The 27,645-nt window shown below is 43.8% G+C and overlaps 1 protein-coding gene across 2 annotated transcripts; it reads right to left on the bottom strand.

Annotated features, from left to right (window-relative positions):
• Positions 1-1,420: 1,420 nt before the first annotated feature.
• On the bottom strand, positions 1,421-26,107 carry fxr2 (fragile X mental retardation, autosomal homolog 2). Of its 2 annotated transcripts, none has more exons than XM_041238316.1 (17): positions 25,803-26,107; positions 20,491-20,543; positions 16,750-16,843; positions 15,458-15,529; positions 14,626-14,774; positions 13,631-13,724; positions 12,851-12,967; positions 10,014-10,184; positions 8,754-8,832; positions 8,293-8,402; positions 6,960-7,046; positions 5,045-5,267; positions 4,351-4,530; positions 3,841-4,044; positions 2,733-2,831; positions 2,274-2,380; positions 1,421-1,993 (listed from the first exon to the last, which is right to left on the bottom strand). In XM_041238316.1, exons 1-17 carry the CDS (start codon positions 25,851-25,853, stop codon positions 1,883-1,885), a joined length of 2,001 nt encoding a protein of 666 aa, XP_041094250.1. In that variant the 5' UTR covers positions 25,854-26,107; the 3' UTR covers positions 1,421-1,882. The 2 variants fall into 2 exon arrangements, with proteins under 2 accessions (XP_041094250.1, XP_041094249.1); XM_041238315.1 differs by having other exon boundaries at positions 8,251-8,402.
• Positions 26,108-27,645: the final 1,538 nt, after the last annotated feature.

Raw genomic sequence — 27,645 nt, forward strand, 5'->3', positions numbered from 1 at the left:
TAGGAAGACCCAGCGCAAAAAACAAGAGAAATAATCTTTAACCTATGAATAAGTTATCGTCGCATCTTCAGAATTAGCGGCAATGCAATATCTTTGGCATTAACAGCACGAAATGGGAAAATGTCCGAATTGCATGTTTCAAAACGTCTCTAGACAGACCCAAATCAATACCTGATCAGAACCCTTTAGAAAGAAATCTTTGGAGGAATGCTATTTAAATCAAATCCGAGTTCTTGCGTTTGCTGGCAATCCTCAAAAAAAAAAAAAAAAAAAAAAAAAAAAAAAAGCAATGCATATATATTTATTAAAAGGGATTTAGTTGAAAATACTAGACACAAGAAGTAACTCCGATTATATTTGAGCATCCCTGAACCTTATTTTTACAAGCTTGCATTGCTTCCTCGTGAAACGTCTGAGGTACCTTTGTATTGAGGGGGGAAAAAAAAAAAAAAAAAAAAAAAAAATAGTTATTGAAAATGCAACTTTCTGCGCAAGGCTGCTATCTATTTCCAATGTATTTCGGTAGCTGAAATCTCTTGCTTCATGGATTAATAATAATATTCTTTCAGTTTTAGGCAGCAAAAAAAGGTAAACGAAAGGTAATAGACTGTACCCGAGAGAATAAGACAACACTGGAATAACCAATGATGCGATTCAAAACGCGTTGATCTTTGCAATGCACTTTCAGGAGTAAACTTTGACTACCGCATATCGTCACTTTTATTCAATCTGCACCAGAAGGGGTTAAAACAAAAAAATTCTTAAAAAAAAAAAATGGCAAAGAAATTTGCTTAAAGGTAGATTTCAGGAAGCCTTTTAATATCATATACAAGATTTGTATGTAGATTTCTATACAGTAGTGGTTTTCAAGAGACCAGTGTAGTGGATCATATCAAAGACACTGTTTCAGTGGCTATACTAGGGAGTGTAGTGTTGAACAATATCAGTTTAAAAGACTTTCTAGCACGTAAAATGCTTAAATTTATTATTTTTTTTTTTTTAAAGTAACTGGTTATTGTAAGAAAACCAAGTCACCCCACTGCAAACTGGTCTGTACTGGGAGTTTAATGGAAAAAGGATTCCATTCTCAAAACAATTTTAAAATCCCGTCGGACACTTCAAAAACCGTGTCATGCTTCGAACAATCCTATTCTCCTTTCTTTTGGCACAAGCTTTTTTTAAAACACACTTTACAAACCCCCACTCCTACTCTGTCCGTCGTCTTTCTGTCTTCCTTTTCGGTCTGTGCAATCTCTTCCCAGAACCTCTGACTCGCATACACCCCCCCCCCCCCCCCCCCCCCCCCCCTGCACCCCCCCCAAAAAAAAAAAAAAAAAAAAAGAAATTTGCAAATTCAAGGCACAATGTCTCATTTCAATATGTATTTTTTTTTTTTTTTTTTTTTTCAAAATTTGTTATTTTATTTAACCAAAAAAGGAGGTTGGGACATCAGTTGTATTATTTATTTATTTTTTAAATAGCCTTCGCTTCCCTTAATGTAGCGCTGCCAAGCAGTTAGCCCCCTCCACGCGCACACACACACACACACACCTCCGAAGGGAGCGTGGCTAAAAAGTCCAGTCCAGTAAAAAAAAAAAAAAAAAAAGTCACATTCTGTTTAAGTATTTTAAACACCAAAATATATCCATCAGCTCTTTTGGCAAGCTAGTTAAATACGCACTAGTACTGATAGATAAGACAGATTGCTAAAGGTTTGTTTCTTATAGCTATTTAGATAGAGTGGACCGTGGTTGTGCATGTGCAAGTAGTTGTGTTTCGTATCGGTTTCATGTTTAATTGTTTTATTCCATTAACGCAAATGCAAGCAGGGCTGTAAGGTCGCCAAGGAGACAGGGTTGTGGGGTCGCGACCCCGTGCTGTTTTAGGAGACCCCGTTGACCAGAGCTGGCTGCTCAGTTTGGGGGATGTCACCTTTGCGGCCTTTCTTCGAGCTCTCCACTAGCTTGTCGCTGCTTCTGCTGTCCCCATTTTCCTGAAAAAAAAATAAAAATAAAAAATCAAGTGAGATTGAAACCGAGTCCTCACTCCTGCTTTAAAACTGTGCCGACTAGAATTTTGGTTCTTAGTGTGGCCAGTTATCTAACCTTGGATTTTCTCCCTAATTTAAGATGTCAAATTCCCACAGTAACAGCTCGGGGAGAGCTGCAGGTCAGCGGTCGTCCTCCGATCCTGAGCTCCATTGAGGATGCGAGCTAGCGCCCCCTGGAGGCCAAGCCCTGCAGATTTTTGAGCTCACTGCTTGGAGGTCTCACCTGGGGTTTGCCCGAGGTCTCCTCGAGGGTCCTCTCCACCGGCCCTTTCTGAGGAAGCGTCTGTCGGCTCTGAGACTCCGCGCGAGAGATGTAATCTGCGACCGTCACTGGGAGAGAGAGGGAGGGGGAGCGGGAGAGGTTAGCAGAGCCTTCAGTCTGTAAATTAATAGTTAAGCTTAAGCTTCCCAAACTGTGCCAAATGATTTCAGTTATAATAAACAGAACAGAAATACACAAACAATGCATTAACTCATTACATCTTAAAAGACTAAAGATAACATGCTCACAAGCGCTGGTCCACTACCCCTACCCCTACGAATAAAATCACCCGAGGTGACTTTACAACTATGCTACAAAAAGACAAACAAAAATGAAATTGGCGAACAGACTATGAATATAAAACGCTATACAGTAAGAGGAAGAAACTGGCGAAAGGCCGCAACAGCCCACAATACTCACCGGACTGGCGGTCTCTGCTGGCAGAGCCCCCGTCCACGTGGTTGCCACGGTTACGGCGACGACGGCTGCGATTTCTGCGTTGGGGTTTGCTGCCCTCTTCTGAGAGGAACGAGAGAAGCACCACACAGTAAGCAATACAGAACGCGCTCTGTATCTGTAAAGCGACTTACTAAACCTATACTTTAAAAAAATAAATAAATAATCAGAGGATAGACCCATTCACTTCAATGGGCACTGTGGTGTCATAGCCGTGAACCTACTTTGTAATTCTTCATTTCAACAGCCACTGCTTAACTGCAATACCCCACTCTACTCAACTAGGGGAGTCAACTGATTCCATAATTCCGGGACACCGGGAGACAGGATCCTGAAGTTGCCGACGGGAAAAAAAAAGACGTGCGAATTGGGTGCTAACCCTTTGCTAAAACTGATTCTGTTGATTAATTATCACCTCTAAGCAGCATGACAATACAATAGCTCAAACTAAATGAGGGCCGCCATCAATATTTATTAAGTTTTAGAAATATATATTTTAAAAAAGTTTCGTTCTCGTTTCTAATAGTACACTGTCTTCTCCATCATTAATGTTGGGCTACTAATTGACAGGATATAAATAGCAGCTTTTAAATATTGAGAACTGAAAATACTAATTTTACAAAATAAAAAAAAAAAAATTCTCTTGAATAAAACCTTATTCAAGATGCGTTTAATTTTGTAAGATGTGTGTGATCGCAATGATTTGGATCATCAAGAAGCATTTAACAAGCGTTTAGCCCTCTTTCAGTTTAAGGGCAACTTAAAAACCCTGTCCCGTCCCAAGGTGGCGATCCTAGCCTCAACGCCCCACGCTGACACACGGCCTTTCGTGTTGCATTGCTTAATTCTGAAACTCTGTAACCGAACTCTACATAGAACGACATTTTACATCTGTGCTTCGGAGGCATTAATACTGTACAGACACTTGCTTCCTAACTGCTTTTTCCTAAAGCTATACTGAAGCAGGAATCAGTTGACTTGACTCCGTGGGTGTGAGAGGGTGTTAAGCGATCTCATCAGGAGCTGACGTGCATGGCTCTGCGTTGTACAGCGGGACGAGCTGCCCTCTCACCCAGGCCGTTCTCGCTGACGGACAGGCAGTCTGACTCTGCCGCTCCGTCTATCACGCTTGGCTCCTGGTCGGTGCGGCGGCGGCGAGACTTGCGGCGCCTCTCCGCGTTCGCCTGGCTCTCGCTGGCGTCTGTGTCAGCAGTCTGGTCGGTCTCTACCGCGCTGTCCAGCAGGGAATAGGGGTTACTGTCCGGGTCTCGCAGCACTGGGAGAGACAGAGAGAGAGAGCGAGAGAGAGTTAAATCACAGGGGCAGGAGAACGGCTTTCAATTCAAACTAAACCACCTGGAGAAGGTGGTCCCCTGCCGATGCTAGCCTCTCGATTTAGTTTTGTCTTCTGTATATTAGTTTTACATCTCTTTGACTGGATCGTGCTGTGTCCAGGACAACACTATAGGACCCTGATATCAGTGTTTTATTCCTACAAAAAAAAAAAAAAAAAGCTTATCTAACTTAGTTATTTCTAGTGTTCTCTCAATACAGATTACTTCTGTAACTTCGGGCGTCTCACCGGAGCTGATGGTGCTGTTTTGTGGGCGGCTGGCTGGTCCTCCCCGACCCCTCCCTGGGGGTGTGGCTCCTCGACCCCTCCCTCCTCGCCTGGGTCTCTCATCTCCTGCTCCGCGAGGACGCTGCTCCCTCTCGCTCACCTCCTCGGACTCAGAGGCGTTGGACAGCTCAGAGTTTGTACCTGAACACCACACACACAGAAACTTAGAGATCATTTTTGATTGCTTTTATTAACTGAAGTGCTGTCCTGTGAGCTTTGCCCCATGGACAGGACAGCGAGCCTCAGGCAAGTGATCCAACTTTACACGTCATAGTTGCAATTAGGATGCACCAAACGGATTGGAATCTGTGCCGATTAACAGAAACCCAAATCCTCAGTCTGCGTTTCACTATCATTATCACCAATTACTACGTCAAAAGATCAAAATCATTTTTCAAGCGTCAGATTACAAAGCGATGGTTTACAAATTATATAATTAACAACGCAAAAAAAAACAAAAAAAACACTGGAACTGGTATCAGAATTAGTGTACAGTAGTGGTTCTAGCTGGTTTTATAATTTAGTCACAGATTAGAACCAACATCCCATTAGATTGGCTTGCTGGAGCAAGTCTGAATCCTCAGTTTGAAAGCAGTGCCTTAATCTCAGAGTCTAGACACCCCCCCCCCACCCCCCGATTTAGAAGTTCTCGTACCGTATCCCGAGTTGTGGTTCGGGGCAGTGCGTCGGCCCCTGCCCCGCCCCCCGTAGGTGCGTGTCCCGTGGAGGGAGGAGTTGCTCTCGTCAGTCAGGTAGCCCCTCTCCCTGTCTCCTCCTGGCCCTCTCTCCCCCCGGCCGGGGGGCGCGCGGAACCCCACTCCGATCTGACGCAGCTGCTCATCAATCTGCAAACGCTCCAAGCGTAGCTGCTCCACTTCCTGAGACAGGACACAAGTCAGGACTTCTCAATTTCACGACTCTACATACAGGCAACTATTTCCCATCCCGTGAGGATAAAACGAACAGGAATAAAATGCCCTACGCGATCTATAGCATTTTACCATACATTTAACTGGAAAAGTAACAAAGCCTGATTTGCACCATCTTTTGTAAAGTAAAACAGTTTACTTAACATTCATTAAAATATCGGTTTTAAAGAACTCAAATGTGTGCCCAAGCTGTTAGGTGCTACTTAAGACCTTGATAAATCACTGCTGATCACTGGAATTGTACACAGTGTCCTTCATTAGTTACAAACAGATACACATTATTTTTATGATGTCAGCATTTATTCATTTATTCTGCATGAAGTTCTGCACTTAGTGAATTTAACACTAAACGTTTAGAGTATGGACACATTTTCACATAGACATCATGCTGCAAAAAAATCTTGCATAACTTAAAAACATGTAACCAGAACAAAAAAAAGGTACAAGTTATGTAGACAAACACCGAGGGGAGTGCCTTCTGCAGCGTGCAAGCTGGCTTGTTCTAGGTTTTACTAGAAACCATGAAGGCATTTCGTTGAACAACTAGAGAACGTGTTTTTCTTTAAGTGAAATAAGAGGTGTCTCTGTTTCACTCAGCTTCACTTCATAGTCCTCTTGCGCACCCAACGTGCTCAGGAGAAACATTTCTACCATAAGTGACAGGGTCAGAGGTCGATATTAACATGCATCTTAAAATCCGAGCAACAGATGTCGTTCCTTATAAGGGAGGAGACATCAAAATCTAAAAAAGCATTGAAAACGGCTGTAAACAACTCACTGGTGATTACAGAACTATTTTGAGGCGGTCGTTTGACAGTTCTCATCAAGTCTTTCCGGGGAAAGCATTTCTATTTCTATATATTTTTATATAAAATAAAAGCGGTGCACGTAAGTTTAAACCCTGTTCTGCAAAGCCAGCAGTCCCCCTTCTCCCTCCCTCTCTACCCGACACAGCACTCTGGTATGCGACACATGCTCCTGTCAACAGCTGCAAGTGAAGGGAGTGAGTATTTTGGGAGTCTGAAGCCCACGTTTCTGTAATCTACACCCCAGACCCTGGCTACACCATTCATGCTCTGCTCCAGCTTTATTTATAAAACTCTGAGTAAGCAATGAAAAAGGAGCACATATTCTCAGCAAATTCTGGAACCGATGGGAGGCAGGTACAGACTTACAGCAGGGAAAACCAACTCTGATTTAAATGTGGAGCGAACAGCCGGTCAACTAAAAAGAGACCTTTTCTAATTTCATAAGCTTGGTTACTGTGACGCACGCAGCACAAAACGCCAGCAAGAGACAATGATATCATATATAGTAGACCCTGCAACTCCTAGTCATCAGAAATTTCTTTGTATCAGGATAGAAATTATGCCACATTAAAATAAGCTACTTTAACTATACATTACAAAATATATAGTACAGGGCGCTGTGTGAGATCCAAGCTGATTTCATCCACTCAAGGTCAGAATGGTCAGCACTTCAATTATGGGGTGAATATCAGCATACATTACTTTGCGTTACTGTAATTCTGCTGGCATTTAAGGCAATGCAAGTTAATCAGACTTGTCTATTAAGTTACCAATGCTCTATCAAACAAGTCTCTTATGAAAAGCCTGCGTGCGACTGGAGGGTGGCACTGACCTGCAGGTAGGCAAGGTGGTACTCCAGCAGAGCTTGGGCATTGCTGATGTTCTCCTTGGTGCCCACGAAGATAAACGGTACCATACCCTGTGGGCAGAAACAGAGAATCCGGAAGCACGCTTAGCGGACTGTTTCTTTGTAAAGAAATGGATGAACAGAAGACATTCAAAACATCCGCTCGACTTTCTTCCAGCTCCAACAGCTCCGACGAGGGCACTAGCCAATGACGAAGCAAATAAAAGGTTTGTCCGCTTCGTTCGGTTTCTTCCAATTTCAAGTAACATCGATGAAGGCGCCAACCAGAAACGTATCAGTGTTAGGAGGAAAAATCAGATGAAACCAAGGCGAAGAAAAAAAGTGACATCATAGCCCAGCTTAAAAAACACACTTAAAAAAAAAAAAAAAAAAACTCAAGTCTTGTTTCAAAGCTCTTTTTAAAAAGTGGCTGCTCTACTGCACCCGGGGTTTGAGATCGGTCCAGTAAAATCACTTTTCTTTTCTGTACCACATCGCACGTTGACAATGTGGGCAATAACCCTTACGCTAGCAGGGTACTAGATGAGACATTTAAAAAAAAAAAAAAAAAAAAGACAGCTTTGAAACAAGACTTGAAAGTTGTAATTATAAACAGTTGGGGAGAAGGAACACTGTATTTTTCGGAACCCCGCTATTTACTCTCAGCGTGGTTACTTGTGGTTACTTGTACTTCCTAGGTCATCACAACTCAGCCGTGTCTCCACTGGCTGAAAAAAATTTCAGTCAGTAGTAGCTTGTTGGTCAAGGGCAGAAAAGAGGGGGACAATTTCGCATTGCCGAGGTGAGACGATCTAGGAAGTGCAGGCATAAGTGATAAGTTAATAAACCAAAAAAAGGAAGAGAGAAAATGGATTTGGTTAGCAGTGCAATACAACGCTCAAGACATCGCTTGGAAATTGCGATTAGAACATCAAATCAGCATTCACTTTTATTATGCATTGTATATCTGACAAGTAATCCATCGCAAGTTGGTGAGGTTATAGCAGTTTAAACTCACACACACACTTTTGGATTGACCCGTCGCGAGTAAAATTCAGCGGAACGGAGAAAGACTTCCAGCTGAAATATTTGTCAAGGAATGCATTGCATTTCTTTTAGTATTTCTACATGCATTAGTATGCAGTGTTAAACAGTTATGGATGGTTACCGGGCTTCTATTTAAAATCACAAAGTGCCTATATTTGTGCACAAGCCCTTCAACAGATGACTGAATGATATGGTATTGAAAGGTGATTGCTCTGTATCTGTATCTGACCTCTTCTTCTTTCGGGCTGCCGCCTGCTGCAAGCCTGCCTACCTCCTCACGGGGGAGTTTTTTGTCATTGTCTCCTTCAATTCGAACGCGGACCACCCCAGACTTATCCACAATCTCCTGGATCACTTTCCCATTCTTCCCAATCACCTTCCCTGTAAGGGAGAACAGTGTTAGAAATAACCCTTTATTTTACTGCACAACTTTGACAACACCGTCACCGTAGCGACTCTCTGCAACAGCTCAGGAGAAGCCTCTGATCCCCAAGTCAATCAGCTCTTTACACCCGGGACCTCCATAGCAGAAGCGAGCTGCTCAACACTGCAGAGCGCTCTAATAGAACTGATGACTCAATTCAAAACAGCACACCAATACACTCATCTTATACCTCTTTCAGTACTTGAATTGGTTCGCAGTCAATGGTCCAATGCAACATGGTGCGACTGTTGCAGCACGGCAAGCAAACAGGTCTACAAGAGATTGAGCAAAGTGAGGGATTCACTTACCGACGAGGGTGCGGGGCACTTGGACAAAATCCTCTCCAAACTCCAGATAAACTCGAGCCTGCTTCACTGCTTCTGGGGTCTGAGACGAACACATAAGAGGGGAAACGAACAGGAATGACTTTCCCTGCAGCGTGACCTTGCCATAGGCGTCCGACACTCAAACATGACTAGCACTTGGACTACCTAATGTTTCCTTAGGTCAGGCAGCCAATGGTTAAGTGTTAATTGAGGTCTGTAAAAGCTGGCATTTATCTCCCAAGAGAGTGTGAGTGCGTTCATCTATGTGTGGCAGACTTTTCTTTGACGAGCAAGACATCTGAACTGAAACCAATGAAGCTAAACATAACCCTATTACCTTTATTACACGATATGCAACACCTTTACAAATCAAGGCAAAGGACCGAGTCGTTTATTTTAATATTTTAAAATTTTAAAAAGTCTTAGGAAATGTGGATCTAAGCGCTATATATAAAAATGATGATTTCTAAGAAAAATAATATCAACGTGAATTAGATCATTTTGCATTGATGATGTGTTGCAGTACAATGAAGGCAGCAGTCCTGTATTAGAGATGACTAACACTGCCTGCCCTACTCAAATGAGGGGTCACGCTCGCAGCAAACTAATCCCAGAGGAGACGCAGGACTCACACTGTCTGCCATTTATGTGCTGGTGAAGTTACAGGTGAACTCCTTTATAAAATTATTGAATAAGAATGCAGTTTTGATCCCAGCTGAAATATTCTAATTGATTTTACGATTAAAGCAATGAGCTATGAAGACAGACTGAAGCAACTGAAACTATTCAGCCTGGAACAAAGAAGAATAGGGGGGCTGATTGAAAACACCCTTTTAATATTTGACAGTTTTTAAAGTTAACCCAAAATCAATACTTTAAATGCAGCACAAAAACCAGGAATGGGTAACCTAGTAATAACACTGAAGCTGAATCACTGGGATCTTTTAAGACCCGACTTGACAAAGTTTTAGGATCAATCAGTTACTGGGAACTGGAGCTTAGATGGGTTTAACGGTCACATAGTTTCTTATTTTTAGCTTTCCATGTTGCACAGTCAGATCAATACATTCCATGCTGTAGCACGCAAAAAGAGGCTTACAAACTCAAAATCACAATTTGGAGATTCACTGCAATTGAAGTACAAGACAATGGAGGAGATAATTCAGTGTTACTGATTTTGGAGGTTGCGATGCTGCACACAAGTAAACAAAACAGGGATGCAGCGGCCAGCGAGTGCCCCACCTCTCCGTAGATGCGGAAGGTGCAACTCTCTTCCTCCAGCTCGATGGCCGTCACCCCTGGCACTCTCCTGGCCTGCTGGATGTTCGCCCCGTGCGTGCCGATCGCAAGGCCCATCAGGTCCTCTCGAACGTGAAACTCCTCTTGGAATGCCGATGCCAGCTGCTTGCTCGTCTGAGAGACACAGAGACATAGAGAGAGAGAGAATCAGGGACGTCCAAGCCATGGTTGAAAAACTACAGCCATCAGTAATCCGAAGAAACACGGTAGATCACCGACGCACATCTGCCGAAAGAGGAGTTACTGACAAACCCCCCCGGCTAGTAGGTATGGAACAGATTTACGATGGATTGATAAACCATGATGCTTTCTTTATAGGATATATCATAACAGAGATGTGTTTCATTTGTGTCAAATGATACAAAACCACAATTCACAAAGTGGTTCTTGAATGAAGAATGCGTGAGTTTTATAGTGCATAGTCTCCCCAACGCATCTCTTAATCATTAAAACATCTCAAGTGTCACACATTAGCCCATCAGACAATGTGATCCACATCTTCGAGATCTGGAGTGATATGAAGTTCTGTGACAGTGTCTTATGACACAAATGGCTTACATCAGTTCTGTTGTTGGAAAAGCCCTTGAAACGAGCTCTAAGGTCAACAAAACGGGCATGTTCTCAGCACCACGCGAGGGTTTGTGTGGTCCAGTGGTTAGAGAAAGTGGCTTGTGACCCGGAGGTTCACACTTCAACCCGGGCTCAGCCACCGACTCGCTGCGTGGGACTCTGAGCAAGTCACTGAACCTCCTTATGGTCCATCCTTCGGACGAGACGTCAAACAAACGAGGGCCTATTGGAAGTGACTCTGCAGCAGGAGTTGTTGATGGACAGTTCACTTCCTAGTGTGCAAGTCGCTTTGGATAAAAGCATCTGCTAAAATGACCAAATAATAATAATAATAATAATAATAATAATAATATGGGCATGAGTTAAACAGCTCTTCCACCTGCACACCTCAGCTATCTGGAACCCTTTTATCCACTACATGTGGGTTACATAAAATCAACTACAAAGAGAGGAAAAATAGCCCTTTAAAATTACAGCTTCTTCACACAGAGTGTGGTGATGGGGTGGAATGGGTTCCCTAGTCATGTTGCTGAAGGAGACTCTTCTTCACACAGAGAGTGGTGAGGGGATGGAATGGGTTCCCTAGTCATGTTGTTGAAGGAGACTCTTCTTCACACAGAGAGTGGTGAGGGGATGGAATGGGTTACCTAGTCATGTTGTTGAAGGAGACTCTTCTTCGCACAGAGAGTGGTGAGGGGATGGAATGGGTTACCTAGTCATGTTGCTGAAGGAGACTCTTCTTCACACAGAGAGTGGTGAGGGGGATGGAATGGGTTACCTAGTCATGTTGTTGAAGGAGACTCTTCTTCACACAGAGAGTGGTGAGGGGATGGAATGGGTTACCTAGTCATGTTGTTGAAGGAGACTCTTCTTCACACAGAGAGTGGTGAGGGGATGGAATGGGTTACCTAGTCATGTTGCTGAAGGAGACTCTTCTTCACACAGAGAGTGGTGAGGGGGTGGAATGGGTTACCTAGTCATGTTGCTGAAGGAGACTCTTCTTCACACAGAGAGTGGTGAGGGGATGGAATGGGTTCCCTAGTCATGTTGCTGAAGGAGACTCTTCTTCACACAGAGAGTGGTGAGGGGATGGAATGGGTTCCCTAGTCATGTTGTTGAAGGAGACTCTTCTTCACACAGAGAGTGGTGAGGGGATGGAATGGGTTACCTAGTCATGTTGTTGAAGGAGACTCTTCTTCACACAGAGAGTGGTGAGGGGATGGAATGGGTTCCCTAGTCATGTTGCTGAAGGAGACTCTTCTTCACACAGAGAGTGGTGAGGGGATGGAATGGGTTCCCTAGTCATGTTGCTGAAGGAGACTCTTCTTCACACAGAGAGTGGTGAGGGGATGGAATGGGTTACCTAGTCATGTTGCTGAAGGAGACTCTTCTTCACACAGAGAGTGGTGAGGGGATGGAATGGGTTACCTAGTCATGTTGCTGAAGGAGACTCTTCTTCACACAGAGAGTGGTGAGGGGATGGAATGGGTTCCCTAGTCATGTTGTTGAAGGAGACTCTTCTTCACACAGAGAGTGGTGAGGGGATGGAATGGGTTACCTAGTCATGTTGTTGAAGGAGACTCTTCTTCGCACAGAGAGTGGTGAGGGGATGGAATGGGTTCCCTAGTCATGTTGCTGAAGGAGACTCTTCTTCGCACAGAGAGTGGTGAGGGGATGGAATGGGTTCCCTAGTCATGTTGCTGAAGGAGACTCTTCTTCACACAGAGAGTGGTGAGGGGGTGGAATGGGTTACCTAGTCACGTTTCTGAGCACACTTCAAGAGCCGACTTGACAAAGTCTTGAGATCAAACAGCTACTAGGAACCGGACGAGAGCTGATAAGCCGAAAGACCTGGCCTCATTTGAAAACGTTCTGATGTTCACGTGAACAAGTGGAAGTCTTACGTAGGTGTGGAAGAAGAGAGGCAGGAATCTCCAAATAGACAAATAGAAGAACACCTCACAGCAACATTCTTAATTACATTAAATTAACAGCATGTATTTAAAAAACAAAAAACAACAAAAATGAACCAAACAAATCGAGTCCGATACAAAGTTCAGTTTTTGTTCCAGCTGCAATACACACAGGGCTAATAACAATCCTTCCCGAGACAGAGGAGAGACAGACCGACAGCAATGCAAACCCATCACAAGACAGCCAGCTATGCCAACAGAGTTGAGAGCTTTAATGCCTTTTTTTTTTTTTTTTACCTCTAAATGTTTGGTTGCCTCTTCGTTTCGGGACATGAGCATGAGTTTGGTTCGAATGCTGCGGAAATGCATGTCGCTTAGGAGGTTCGCTCGCTTCACTGTAGATTCATTCGTGGACTGGGGATGATAAGAAGAGAGAGATCTTATCAGTCAGAAATGCAGAGGCACTAAACTAACCACCCCCTCCCCTTCTGAACAGCATTCAAAAATACGGCAGCCACATTTCCCCGACAGCTCAAACCAGAGAGACAGTATGAGCGCATTTTAAAAAGGTTTTGTCGAGGTCAAGAGTTGTTAAACATTTGCCTAAGGATTTCAAATTAACCAAAAACATGCAGGCCAAATGTGTTAGCCTTAGAGTTTATAGCTGCAAGTGTATAGGTGTATAGTGTAATTGATTTCATAGTCAATATTTCAATAATAATACTTCACTTTTTTTTTTTTTATATACTATTAACACATACAGCCTTATACAGAAATGTTGCAGTAATTTAGAAAACTTTAGGACGGGGTTCTTAAGGATTTCCGATTGATTAGAAATATTCCACACTACGTTCTAGTTATTTAGGAAATTAAACGGAAGCCAACACCTCTAAAACTGACAAAAAAAAAAAACACACAGGAAACCCAGGCAGAGATTCCTCTTTGCGGACACCAAACCAACACCTTTCATGAAATCAGCCCCCCACCCTTTCTCTTGAATTTCGACCCCCGTTAAGCTGTAGAGAGATTTTAAGTCGCGGGGAGAGGGTGCTTTTCAACGTGGAGTCCCACACTCACCAGTACAATAAGTTCATGGCTGGAGGCGCTGTAGAAGATACAGTTTGCTCCAATCGCTTTCCTGAAGTCTTTGTGTATGGAGTCGTTCGCACAGCTGCAAGGGGAGAGGAGACAGGGTGAGCGGAGTCATACACCTGGAGTTACAAGCTTAGATGTGCGCGCACTTCAGTTGACAATTGTTTAGCCATTCCCTAAAAATAAACCGAGAGATCAGCTACTAAATTAATTTAATAAGCCGTTCCGTGAAGTTTATTTTAGTGCACTGTGTTTTGTGCCTTCTGTTTTAAATATGGAGTTATTACAACTTCTGAATGTTAGTTTCACTTTTTCTAAAGTTAATGCACAATTCCAAATACCTGTAGGAGGAACAAAGCAGTTCGGATCTGTCACGTTGCTTTCAAATAAACTTAAGAGCGAACGGGCCTTTAAACACACTCCCTGTGCATAATGCTAGAGGCAATTAATTACTGGTCTTTACAGCCTTTATTTCACAAGCCTCAACTAAACACATATCGTTCAATTAAATTGTCTCGACACCATGCCTGAAGCCTCACACCCCAACGTATATATTATATGCTTACATGCGTGTTTCCAGTTTTATTTTATGAAAAGTCTTTACAAATTAATTTTAAAAAACTCAATGCTTATGTAAAATTCTACATATAACATGCACATGCATGTTCTCAGTTTTAGAAGCACCAAAATCACTGACAAAAATCGATGACAAACGTTTTAACTAGAAGTCTCCCCCCCCCCCCCCCCCCCCCCCCCCCCCCCCCCCGATGTCTTCTTGAAGTCAAAACACTGAATTCGTTACGAATGGTGTTTTCAGTTCCCTTTAAACATTTGTGGGAGGTTTACACCTTTTCTCTTTCCGATTTTGAATAATAAAAAGCGTTCGACGTCTCAATTAGGACTATTGATTTGCCGACACAGAGAAGCACCCGGACAGCAGCGGCAGGGCTGGCTGGTTTGCGATGCTCGGAAAGACTCACGTCTCTCGGAGGTCCTCCGGCACTGGGATGGTCACTTTGTGGAAGCTGCTGGAGCTGGCGGAGCTGTTGGGGTTGAGCGGTCGGATTCGCTCCAGGGTCACAATCTCATTGTAGGTGGCGTCACAGGCTGCGTATTCGATCACATAAAACTGGAGGAACGAGGAGGAAAGGGGGGTAGGGGGTCTGAAACAGCTGAAACAAGAATATCCAGCCCCCACGACTGGAAAATACAAAGCTACAGACATCAGTGCCTTTAGAGATTACCATCACTATAGGCACAACTAAAAATGTAACTAATAATAATCACCTTTGTATATAGCGCCTTTCATAGTGGAACCCCGATTACAAAGGGCTTTATAAGATACGAGACTAGGGTGTGTGAGCTATGCATCAGCTGCAGAGTCGCTTACAACATCATCTCACCCCAAAGACGCAGCACAAGGGGGTTCAGTGACTCGCTCAGGGTCACACACTAGCTGAGCTGGGTTTTGAACCGGGGTCCTGCTGGTTACACGCCCGTTCTATAACCACTGGACCCACACAGCCTGCTCCAACATACGGATGCCTTCATACATCCGAGTTCTGATACTATCAAAGTCCTTACAAATTTTCATCAGGAAATTAATGTTCTTAAGTTTCATCACAATTGTACCCCCTTTAATTTCAGGATATCTAGGGCTGGAAAAGTTTAACAGGATTAAGCATAATTAATAAAAGATTCCGTTATTTTTTTACTTCCTCTGCTCCTTAGCATGATGCGCTCCACAGGACTTGCACAGTTCCTCTCCCCCAAAAAATCTAATAGAAGGGTGTTCGCCCTGTTACTACTTACCTCCCCCTTCATCATTCGAACCCGGGCCAGCCACCACCCACAGGGCTCGTGCTCATTGGCTCTGGAGTACACCTGAAAAGAGGTGGGACAAGGAATCAGAACCTACAAGCAAACCAGCACTGCAACAATATCCCAACCCTTTGCGGTCCAACGTCGGACCCTGTCCCACATCATCAAGACGACAAGCCCAGGTCTCTAGTCGTTTTTTTTATCTCCGGAAAAAAGCAGAGAAAATCTTTCAAATGGCCGAGTGAGACAGATAGGACCCGAATGAAACCGAAAAAATAAATATAATACATTTAAAAAAAAAAAAAAAAAAAAAAGGTGGGGCGTGTGCAATAGCCCTAGCAGCTCCGGCACACAGAGATAAGCAGACGGCTGCTTCTGCATCCAGCGCTCAAAGAACAAGGACATCTGCAGTGCTTTTTGAGATGTTACAGTAATAAAATAATGACTGATCACATTATTGAGGAGCCTGGTGATAAAACGAGTGATCAGGAGAGGATTTCTCAGTGTGCACGTCTATAAAGAGGTATGTGAACAGCGAACAAGGGGTGGGGCTTGTCTGGAGATGCAGTGCTGATGTCGCTGAGCATTGCAATGCACTCTAAACTGGTTTTACTGGGGGGAGGATATTTTAAACAGCGCGTGTGAAAATTGCACCCATGCCTGACAGGTGCTGAATAAATGGACCACTAAGGGTTAAAAGTAACTGCAGTGATGCAAGGACGATGGCACAGGCAGGCAACCTCAATCGAACCGGCGCAGAACTGTGGGGTACGTTTCCTTACCAGCACTGCAAAGCAAAGCTCACTTTAGCAAACTTCACCAACCAGCGGTCTCGTTCCTTTAACGGGGAATCTAAAGCTGCCGTATAGTTCGCATTGGCAAGCCAATCTTTTTTTTTCTTTTTCTAATCCAATGGAGGTTACCAAGCTATTGAATCCTGGAGGCCCAGCCTGGGAAGTCTCGGTCTGGGCTCAGGGGGAGCCTGACCAGTAAGGGTGGGGGGTTCTCTGTAGCGCAAAGATCAGATGAACTAACTCCAGTTTCAGTTTCCCCTCTCTAAACCAAGAGCCAACTCCCCCTGGGAATCCACAGCCAACTGGCAACTTGGCAAGAACAGGACCGGGATCTCACTCGTATGACTCGCCTTGTACTCCATGCAGCCACGGCTTTTAATAGGGGAGACACAGGAAGCCTTTTCAAAATCTTATCGGGTAAATCTCTACTCCTGTCCTCCTTGTTTTTGGAGGTGCATTACTGAAATCAAGGTAAAAATGTAACCCTACCTCCACCTCCTCTCCCTCGATGATATCTTTGTTATAGTCAGCAGGGGGAGGTAGTCGCACATCACTGAAGGGAAGCTGTCTCTCGGGCTGCCAGCTGTGAAACACACAAAGGGTTAAAAATCAAGAAGTAATAACACTCCCTCACTGTCAATATAAAAAATGATTATTCTACAAATCAGGAAAAATAAGTAGATCACTACGACCAGGGGTAGCACTGAGCAGGGGAAGAGAACAGACAGAAGTGGCAACTAGAAACCACTCATACCTGAACTTGGAACTCTGCTAAAGTATGTTCTAATTACATCAAATGAGCTCTTCTCTAGAGATACGCAAAAACGTAGGAGGAGCTTGCAGAAAGGAGGACACGAGACGTCCCTCAGATTCCGACAGACTTAAGGCCCTGTGAAAAATCGTGAAAATTCTCTTTAAAAATTTACAACAGCTTGTGAAACGGTGTTGTAATTCACAGCCTGTAGGGGAAGTCTATCTGCAAGGACAGCTTTCAGTTCCAGTACGTCAGGCACATGTTCACCATTTAAATCATGCAAAACAAATACAACGTGTAGCCCATGCTGATCTTGGGCATCACTCAAATCGTCAGAGACTGCTGACAAGCAACCAGACCATTTTATCAATTCCATAATCTCACTGCGATACTCAGCAACATGATTAAATCCCCAAAGTGATTAAATCACTTTTGGGGGTCCAAATTTTCCAGAGGGCTAAGTGAGCAAACAAATGCCTCCATTAGGTCAAAGCTGAGTGCGTTTCGTGCTTCAGGGTTTTCTGTGGACTTCTGGAAAACGGGTGTAGTGTTTACAGTGTGTAGTGTTTTAATCTCCCGCCTAGACAGCATATAGTCCCACGACAATCACTGCTCAGCACTACATGCGTGACGAATAGAACATGCATGTAACAAAACAAGGGTGTAAATTGCAAGAGCGGCTTCAATAAACGTGTTTTAATTGCGGTGGCAATTCTATCCGGAGAGCACCCTAGCATGGATTCAAATCACACTGCTTGAATGTTATATGGTAAGCAACCCTGCCTCAAAAGAGTCCAAGGAAGCGTGGCGTTAACTTAAAGCATGGCTTGCAAACAGAGATTTTAACCTACTCTAGTACCAGACCTGTTTTAAAATAAGAATTAAAAAAAAACGCGCAAATTTGACCTATGCAGCGGATGGAAGTGGAGAACACACCAAAAAAAAATAAAAACAATGACCGCGTTTACACAACCGAATTTAGACTATAAAAAGGAACACGAAAAGGGAATTTATTATGTCTGAAATAAACACATTGCATCAACTCTGCTTTCTTTTAAAAAAAAAATAAAACAAATTAGACTGTTACATTTTATTTTTACTGCAAGATGTTATGAATTCTACTTTTTCATCTAATTCAAAGGGAAGGAACACTATCCAGCGTGGTTAGTGAGCTGCAGTAGAATCCCTTTAAAAGAGAGTGGCGGGATTGCATTATTGATGGTCTGGTATTGAGAGGTTTGTGCACAGCGCTCCTGGTGTGCTCTGCAATGTGAAGTAGGGCTGGCACAGCGCCAGAGGTTTCCGAGGAATTCAAGAGAACACCCCCCCACCCCCTCTCCTCTCTCTGGGTTATTTTTAGGGACTTGGAAAGTCTGAGCCAAGCAGATAAGGAGAACACATTTTTAAACTGAGGGACGGAGAGGAGAAGATGGAGGTTGATTTATTTATTTATTTATTTTTTAAATATGGTGGGATAAATATTCGAACAGCTGAACAAAGTCACAGAAATGTTTGTTTTCTTTCAGAACAGAGTTTATAAACTACTGTACAAGAAAGAGTGTTTAACTCTCCTTTCTCTAATAGGCATCCACCAGGCTTTCACTAGCGAGATACTTTATCCACTGCAAGGCAATTTTGAAAAGAATAAATCGAACCTGAATAGCCCACGTTAATCCCCAGCACTAATTAATCGATTTCGCTACAATGAGTACAACAGAGAGAAAGTCATAGATAAAATGGCGCTTATCAAGTATTGTTTGCACCCTAACTCAGTCTTGACTTCAGCGATTGTGCGTGGATTGCTTTCAAGATGTCCACTGACCAATCTCACTTCAAACCGAACTCTCCTCCAGTGGTGAACGTCATTAAAACAGCAAGGAACTGGACGGATCCCGGATTAACCACAGAAATATTCCAGCATCTGCAGCCACAGCTTCAGCATCTCCGTCTTCTGTGTTGGGCTTGACCTACTTCCGTTTCACTGGTCGCCAGGAACGAAGAAGTTGATTGTGAAACACTAGAATACATTTGCTTGGTATGAAATCCTTTGGATACGAGGGAGACGTGTCATACTTCTGGCTTGCATTGTTCCACGGATCCAGAAAACCGCAGATCCAGTTGCTGTTAAAAATCTGGGAATGAACTACATTTAGTTTACGTTTGAGAGGTTCTGGGGCTTTAAGGTGGGGGCGCCTGTCTGTCCGTTCACCCGTCTGTCCGTCTTACAAAAACACGTGGTCATTTAGAACTTGGATGTTTGATTCTAGTTTTGTAAACTTAGACAGGTGTTTTACCGCTAAGAAAAAAATTAATAAAAGATGATTGCAAACATTTACAAAATAACTCGATCCCCAGAACGTTCAAGGTTGTCAATGCATTACAGATTCATGTACTGTGCCTTCAAACAGCGCACACTGAATACTCATACTGTGAATGGCAGGTCGCAAGCACTAGAACACCAGGAAAACAAACACACCACATTACATCAAAACTAATGCCAAACACTGTTTGTTTTAAGTCTTAAAGCTGCTTAGCCATGCTTGATCACCTGACAAATGACCACTGACCTGCACTATTCTGTAATCTCAGTTTCATTTTAGTCATTTCAGTTTGTTTTGAAATATCCATTAACCCTTTGCAGTCCTGCGTGGGACCGGGTGCCACATTACAAGTTTCCCTTTCCAGTCCGATGTCTGGACCCTGTCCCAGATCATCACAAAGACGTCAAGCGCAGATCTCTAGTTGTTTTTTCTCCAGAAAAAGCCGAGAAAAAAAAATGACAGAGTGAGACCAATAGGAGCCAAAAGAAAAAAAAAAAAAGGTGCATCTCATAGCCCCCCCTGCACCACTGAGATAACGCGGACACAAACACAAACACTCAAGGAATATCACGGACATTTGCAGAGCTTTGAGAAGATACAGTAATAAAATAACGACTCGAATCGCATTATTGAGGAGTCTGGTGATAAAACGAGTGATCAGGAGAGGATTTATCAGTATGCACTATAGAGAGGTATGTGAACAATACAGCGAGCAAGGAGTGAGGCTGGAGATACAGTACAGAGTGTCCTTTTGAGAGTCTTTTATATGGGCAGTGGTTAAAACAACAGGTCAGTGTTTTATTGGACAAGGCTACCAATTCTCATACCAACAATCAAACTTGAACCAACATCTGAAAAGATTCGGTCTTTATCATTCGGAAACAAAAATCAATATGGTGGCCATCTTTGGTCACAGCCCCCTTTTTATTCTCTACATATCTATCACTTCCTGTTGCACAGGAAGTCATTTCATACCAGGAAGTAGCAGCAACACTTTTTGAGGAACATCTGCACATTCCAAATTGAAGAATATAAATCTTAGCTAGATAAGAGTATGGATCAGGGTCCAGTCATAAGGTCACATTTGGGTTAGTTCCTAGACTAGTCAGAATACTTCACTGTACGCTGTACAAAAAGGTCAAGAAAGTGACTTACTTGTTTTCGAAAATGATCGTGACCGAATCTTCATGGAGGTCTTTAATAAATCCCTAGAAAACAAAACAAAAAAAAGTTTGTCAGACACATACATAAATATAATAAGGAATAGGTCACTAACGTTATGACACAAGCCATGGTCCTGGGACTGCCACACACAGCTGTCACCCAGGCACCGCCAGGACTCAGACCTGTCAAGGGCTCCGGTTTCACAAGCTCCGAGAACAAGGGAAAGCTTCTATTTATATCCCACTGCATTTGGGATAGAAAGTAGGAGATTTGGGGGGGTGGGGGGAGCTAGACAGACACTGCACTGGTGTCTGCATGCAGGCGACGTGTTCTTGCTTCCCTGCAGCAGGGGTGTCAGCTGCTGAAGCCCAGGATTTACACCAGACCAGGGAGAGCTCATTAGAACAGGCACCGGTCAATATGAAGTAGCACTGGAAGATTTGAGGAGCTTTGAGGAGTGTTAGAGTAGATACAGAACCTAGGGGTCACTGTATATGGGCGATACTTCCTTTACATCACATTGGTTGTTTTATTATGGATACACCTACAAAGTAAATATTCCATGGTAAAACTAATACATAGAAAGTCCGAAACAACCCAACTAGAATAATGTACACGAGGGCACTATGAAAGGCAGTACTAACACAGACGCCTGCTGGATCCAATAATAATCAATTAAGTGTGAAGCTAGGTGAATTGCATGATCCAAAAAGAGACACTCTGGGCGGGGGGGGGGGGGCCCCAAAAAAAGACACATTTTACTGACACCAAAGACAGTGCACGTAGCCCAGGAAAATTGCTAAAATTAAGAACACGAGAAAGGAGGGCATATATAAAACTCTCTGAGAGATTAAAACTGACAGCGATCAAACACTTGGAAGAATGTGCAAAGCTTTCAGAAATACTGCTGGAATCTGGCTTCAAAACGCAAAGTCTGCCAGCATCATTCTGCCAGGGGTCAAGGGTTCAGTACAAGAAAAGGAGCTAAATTAACTTTCAATTTGAAAATAATATTTCACTATTTCTGCATTGTACTGTAACGTGCACAGAGAATGCTATGACATCGAATGTTATGACAAGACTTGCCCGACTGTCCTCAGTAGGGATAACTGTGGCGTCACACTTAGTCTGGCTGCTCAGATGTTTAGAGCTGTTTTGTTTAATAATGGTACGTTAATTAAACCCTAACCTGAACTAATAATGTGCTTAAAATTAAACTTTAATTGTTCTCAGCTCCGACAAAAGCTGTCGATTTCAAGTTGCTTATAAAATTCTAAGGTCAACGTGAAATCTTCAACTGTTTAAAAGCTGAATTTTATTTTTTTTTTTTTTTAAAAGGTCTAATTAAGCTAACGAATAATTCAATTAAGAGCTCAATTAAGTAATTAAGAACTCAGCTGGAATGAAAACCAGAAGAGACAGGGGTCCTGCAGGACCAGGAAACAAAGCCGAAGCACTGCATTCTTCAGTGCTGGAAGAAATAGATCCAAGGCGAGGCTTTCCCAAGCTAAATGCAACTGCATATGTAGTTTCTTTCTACTCTACCTGCATTTAAAAGCTATAACTATTGATGTTGCTTTTCCACCTCTGCATTCCTTAAAAGAAATTGATCGCTTCACTGAGGAAAGGAGATGTAGTCACTAAGCAACAGTCTCGTAAAGACGTTCCAGCTGCAAATAAGCCAGAATTAGCAAGGAAACAATCAGAAGGATGAATTGAGGGGAGCTATTTAAAATTACAATCACACGATACACAGCAGTGAACCTGTTTTAGAGCACGACTTGCATATTTAACGCTGGATATCATAATGGCAGTAAAACAGTAAACCTCATTTGTGGAGTACTGTACAGACAGGATTACACTGCTGGATTGTTGCTAAACTATTTAATAGGGTTTCTTGCAATGTAAGCAATAAGCTTAACAGGTCTTTATAAAGCACATTCGTTCGTGGACTATTTATTGACTGACTTAGAAGCATCACATTTACGTTCGAATGCCAGGTTTAAATGATCTTTCAATTCATAAAAAGTGTGCGCTGATAGTCCCCAGAACGGAAAATCCATCCTTAACCCTACAAATGGAGCAGAGGTCGTTCTGGACAGGGTGTCTGAAGATGGGCAGCGTTTAAAAGCACGCGATTTCGAACACAGTGGATTTGAATTTTAAAACCTAGTCATTTCACTACTGAACAGGAATACCCTCAAAAACTAAGCAGAGGCACATTTCTGAGAGGACCAAGGCCACTTCAGGACATTGTGCGGGAACCATGCGATCGCCATTACAAATTATTCTATTTGTTAGAAATGCATACAGGGAATACCGTGCAATTTGACTTACTTGTGATAGGCAATGGAAAATGGCTGGCATGTTTGACATAGAGAACATGATTTCACCCCACCCCCATCTCAATCTGTTCCTCGTCAATCACTGTATATTGCACAGGCAGGGCTTGCTATCAAGGGGTAAATACCACAGGCCTCAGGGCGCTGTGACAGCTCCTTATTAGGGACTAAGAGAGAAGTGAGAGAGAGAGGAGAGGAGAGGGGGACAGTTCATTCATTCAGAACGTCCCAAGTCAGTCCTCAAAAGTCACTAGCTCAAAAGAAGGTGGTTTAGCGAGAGAGTACAGATCAATAGGGGTTGCATTCCAACCTCGCCTGGCACTTTTCTAAACGTTTGCACTTTGGTATTAAAACATATTTAAAACTTGAACATATTGTCAATGTTTCTAACCAATCAAAGCATCACTGTGTGTGTGTGTGTGTGTGTGTGTGTGTGCGCGCGCGCAGCACCACAGACATGAAATACTGAACATGAAAACAAAACTGGACTGCACTGAACACTTCCCAACATGGAAACATTCAGGAAAACAAGCCAACCTACAAGCGTTTAACATTTCAGCTCTACACCAACAACCTCCACGAATTATTCTAATGTCTGGAAAGCCAATTAAAATGATTGATCTCCAGTTCCCTCAAAAGGTCACCCTCCCCCCGTGAGGCTGCAGGATTTCGTTATTTTTCACGCACACCTCTCCTGTCACCATTTCCTTCAGCCACGAACGAAGGGAGTGCCTCCAAATTGGGTCCACTTGAGCTGGGATGAGCCTTCAGCTGCAAAATGTAAACAAACGCTTGAAAAATATATATTACTTGGAAATAAATCGTTTAGAAGTTTAACTAATTAGTTTAATTTTAATCACCACCCCATTCCTGTATTCTTTACTTGAACTGCACACTTTGAGAACGCTGCATTCATGTTGAACAAAAACAAAGGCATGTTTGCCACAAAGCCATTCGCTGTTAATCCAATGTGGTGAAACTACTTCCTCCCCCCCGCCCTCGTATGGACTGTAGATTATAAATCCTCACCTAAGGTGAATTCATCTCAGCGACGTGCGTCTGCAGGAGATGCAAGTCTTCTAAAAGTTATCAATAGCTCCAATCTTGCAAGGTGTTGTTTAAACTGTAGGTCGGCCTTCACAGCACTAACACCTCACACCTGAGCATGCAGGTTTACTAGTAAAAGCTGCTCATGCAGGATTTAAACAGTATACAAACATAAGTGTGGCTCTAGTGTTGGGAGCTGAGGTACTGGAAGAGAGGGAAGCAGTGTGGCTCTAGTGGAGCCGAGGAGGGGCTGGGAGGGAGGGAAGCAGTGTGGCTCTAGTGGAGCCGAGGAGGGACTGGGAGGGAGGGAAGCAGTGTGGCTCTAGTGGAGCTGAGGAGGGACTGGGAGGGAGGGAGGCAGTGTGGCTCTAGTGGAGCCGAGGAGATCACCTCGCTCCTCCCTTGAGACTGGAGTATTGAGACCTGTGGCTCTAGGAGCCTAGGAGGGACTGGGAGCAGTTGTGGCTCTATGTGAGCCTCCCATAGGCACCCGAGTCGAGGGAAGCCTTGGGCTCGAGTGAGGAGCTGAGGATGCTCTGGGTGGGGAGGGAGGGAGGCAGTGTGGCTCTAGTGGAGCTGAGGAGGGACTGGGAGGGAGGGAAGCAGTGTGGCTCTAGTGGAGCTGAGGAGGGACTGGGAGGGAGGGAAGCAGTGTGGCTCTAGTGGAGCTGAGGAGGGACTGGGAGGGAGGGAAGCAGTGTGGCTCTAGTGGAGCTGAGGAGGAACTGGGAGGGAGGGAGGCAGTGTGGCTCTAGTGGAGCTGAGGAGGGACTGGGAGGGAGGGAAGCAGTGTGGCTCTAGTGGAGCTGAGGAGGGACTGGGAGGGAGGGGCAGTGTGGAGTGGACTGGGAGGGGAGGGAGTGTGGTGTGGCTCTAGTGGAGCTGAGGAGGGACTGGGAGGGAGGGAAGCAGTGTGGCTCTAGTGGAGCTGAGGAGGGACTGGGAGGGAAGCAGTGTGGCTCTAGTGGAGCTGAGGAGGGACTGGGAGGGAGGGAAGCAGTGTGGCTCTAGTGGAGCTGAGGAGGGACTGGGAGGGAGGGAAGCAGTGTGGCTCTAGTGGAGCTGAGGAGGGACTGGGAGGGAGGGAGGCAGTGTGGCTCTAGTGGAGCTGAGGAGGGACTGGGAGGGAGGGAAGCAGTGTGGCTCTAGTGGAGCTGAGGAGGGACTGGGAGGGAAGCAGTGTGGCTCTAGTGGAGCTGAGGAGGGACTGGGAGGGTTACTAAGAAACCTCTCTAAATGTGTTTAATGCAGATTTAAATACTGTTGGGGTAGCAGATCAAACACCATACAACATTATATCGTCAATGTGGGCTGGAGAAAACATGCCGAACCCCTAAACACTAAAAATACACCGAGTATTTACAGGCCAGGGTCGGTCTACTATCTGCACACTACCGTGTTAGAAAAACAACTAAAATCAAGCCGTGCACACCGTACAGGTGGTCGTTAAAAGATCTGTCCATACCCTCCTCGGAGCTATTTCACTGTGCAATACATCAGATCAGATGGATAACAGAAAGCAACGCATTTTGTGAGGGTTTTGATCGTTTTTTTTTTCTTTTTAAAGCCGGACCCATCACAATCGAGTGCATTCCCAGGTCTCGCCGAGTTAGCAGCCACTGCGTTTCAATAACAACAAATCGACAGTCGGCCCTGAAACCATCAGACACACCGGGAAAGGCCCGGTTAGTGATCACAACAAACAGGAGCATTATTTTTGGGGGTGCAATGCAAATGCAAATGCAAACGCAACCCCCCCCCCGGGTCCTGCACCATGAAAAACACGGGCCTTCCGCCGGCGTGCAAACACCGGGAACCTGTGTCACAAAACCAAAAAATAAATAAATACAAATAATATATACATTTATATATACATTTATATATATATATACCGTCTTTCTCCGGTTTGCTCACCTTGTAAAAGGCCCCGTTGGAGCCGCGCACTTCCACCGCAAGGCCGTCCATGCTCTCCCGGCTCTTCTGCAGCTCCGTTACCGCCCCGGCTGCGTCTGCGTCCTGGGGTCCCCCCAGCCTGGCCGCCCCGCTGCTGGGTCGCTTGTGGCTTTCCAGTGTCGCTGGGGAAGGTGGCCTCTGGAGCCACTGCTTTTTATTATTATTATTATTATTATTATTAGTATTAAAAGAAAAGGAAGAGAGAGAGAGAGAGCGCTACTCTCCGCTCCGGCTGCTTTATTATGGAAACGCACAGCCACAAGATCACCGGATCAAAACCAACCTCCTACCACTTTTTTTGGTTGGAGGGTGCTAATGACCCGCGAGTCTGGTCGTAAATGAAAGAATTTAATTACGTTGGAAATTATAAAAAATATATATATATATAAATATAATAAATGAAAATTAAAAAAAAAAAAAAAACTAAAAAAAAAAAAAAAAAAAAAAAGCCCCAAAACAAAACAAAAAACCCTTCTTCAAAAAAATGCAACAGTAAATGAGAAACTGGTGCAGCCTTATTATTATTTTTTTTCGGACTCGGCTTCTTTTAATTGTAACACCGGTCCCACAGCTATTAATGCCGCTGCTGAGCCGCAACGCAAGAGACTCACACCGGGAGGGAGGATCCCCGACCCAAAACCCCGCCCAGCGCCGCAGTGCCGCTCTTCGATTGCCTGATCGCCCCGCCGTTCATTCAAATCCTTTCTCGCGATTCGCTGGATGCGCTGGCTGTCAACCTGATCCGGCATTGGAGGCCCGCCTCCCCCACCTGGCTCCAAACCAATTCTGACCCCGCCCAAGTAAAGAATTAGCAGTGCCTATTGGTTTATTTTGCTGTCAGTCACGGATTCTCCGGCCGCGCTGGTCTCCGCCCATAACTTTGGGGCGTTTTAGTCCATTCATTTATTTTATTTTAAATTAACATTTCTTTTAACCTTCATGTTATGCTAATAATTTGCCCACGTATTTTGTTATGCTTTATAATCTTCTAATTCTGTCACTGAGAAGTAAGCCACTGGGGTCAGGTGCAGCAATGAAAAATGTCCCCTTTTTAATTTAATTTATTTTTTTTATATACGGGGTGGGACATCTACACTGCTGCACCACTCCACTGCTGATAAGCTTGCAACGCTGCCGTGAGAGAATGAGAACAACACGGGGCTGGTGCATTGCCTTTTCCGTGCTGCAGTATGGTTTGCCAGGGTGGTGTTGCACAGTTGTAATAACCTCGTGTGGTTGTGGGACTGATTCACAGTTGTGGCTCTTGCACCTGGTTGGTGTGACGAGAGCAGGTGATATATATATAGAGAGAGAACGTGAGGACAGCTGGACGATTACCCCCTAGGGTCCTGAGACCTGCCCGTGTCAATCACAGCTGAGAAACTGGGTAAGGTCAAAGGCAGACTGTTGCCAACTTTTGGCAAAATAGGTCCTGATACATATTAGTCCCAGCACTCAATTATACATAATATCGATACTTATAATCATAGATAATATTTATATATTATATGGGACTATATAATAGTCTTAATATATATAATCTATGAATATATATATATATCATAATATATATATACATGTGTGCACCACGTAGTTCAATGTAACAGTTAACTACATTGTATGTAACATACAATGGCACCGTGGCTTAACAATTTATATAACTAATTAAATATAAATAATAAGACTAATAATAATATAATAATACGAGTCCACACAGGTCTCAAAATGTTACAGCCCTCCTAGAATTATTACGCATATTATCGAAACATATATTATATAAACATATTTACGATTAACAGGCTTA

The sequence above is a fragment of the Polyodon spathula genome, chromosome 48 (assembly GCF_017654505.1).
Source record: "Polyodon spathula isolate WHYD16114869_AA chromosome 48, ASM1765450v1, whole genome shotgun sequence".
NCBI lineage: Eukaryota > Metazoa > Chordata > Actinopteri > Acipenseriformes > Polyodontidae > Polyodon > Polyodon spathula.

Excerpts from the sequence above, each read along its gene's own strand:
- fxr2 (XM_041238315.1), bottom strand. The coding sequence starts at position 25,853 with ATGGACGGCCTTGCGGTGGAAGTGCGCGGCTCCAACGGGGCCTTTTAC. Across the intron at positions 8,833-10,013 it reads CCTTCCGCATCTACGGAGAG|ACCCCAGAAGCAGTGAAGCA; the intron begins GTGGGGCACTCG and ends TGTTCGTCTCAG. Across the intron at positions 2,832-3,840 it reads CGTCAGCGAGAACGGCCTGG|AAGAGGGCAGCAAACCCCAA; the intron begins GTGAGAGGGCAG and ends CGTTCCTCTCAG.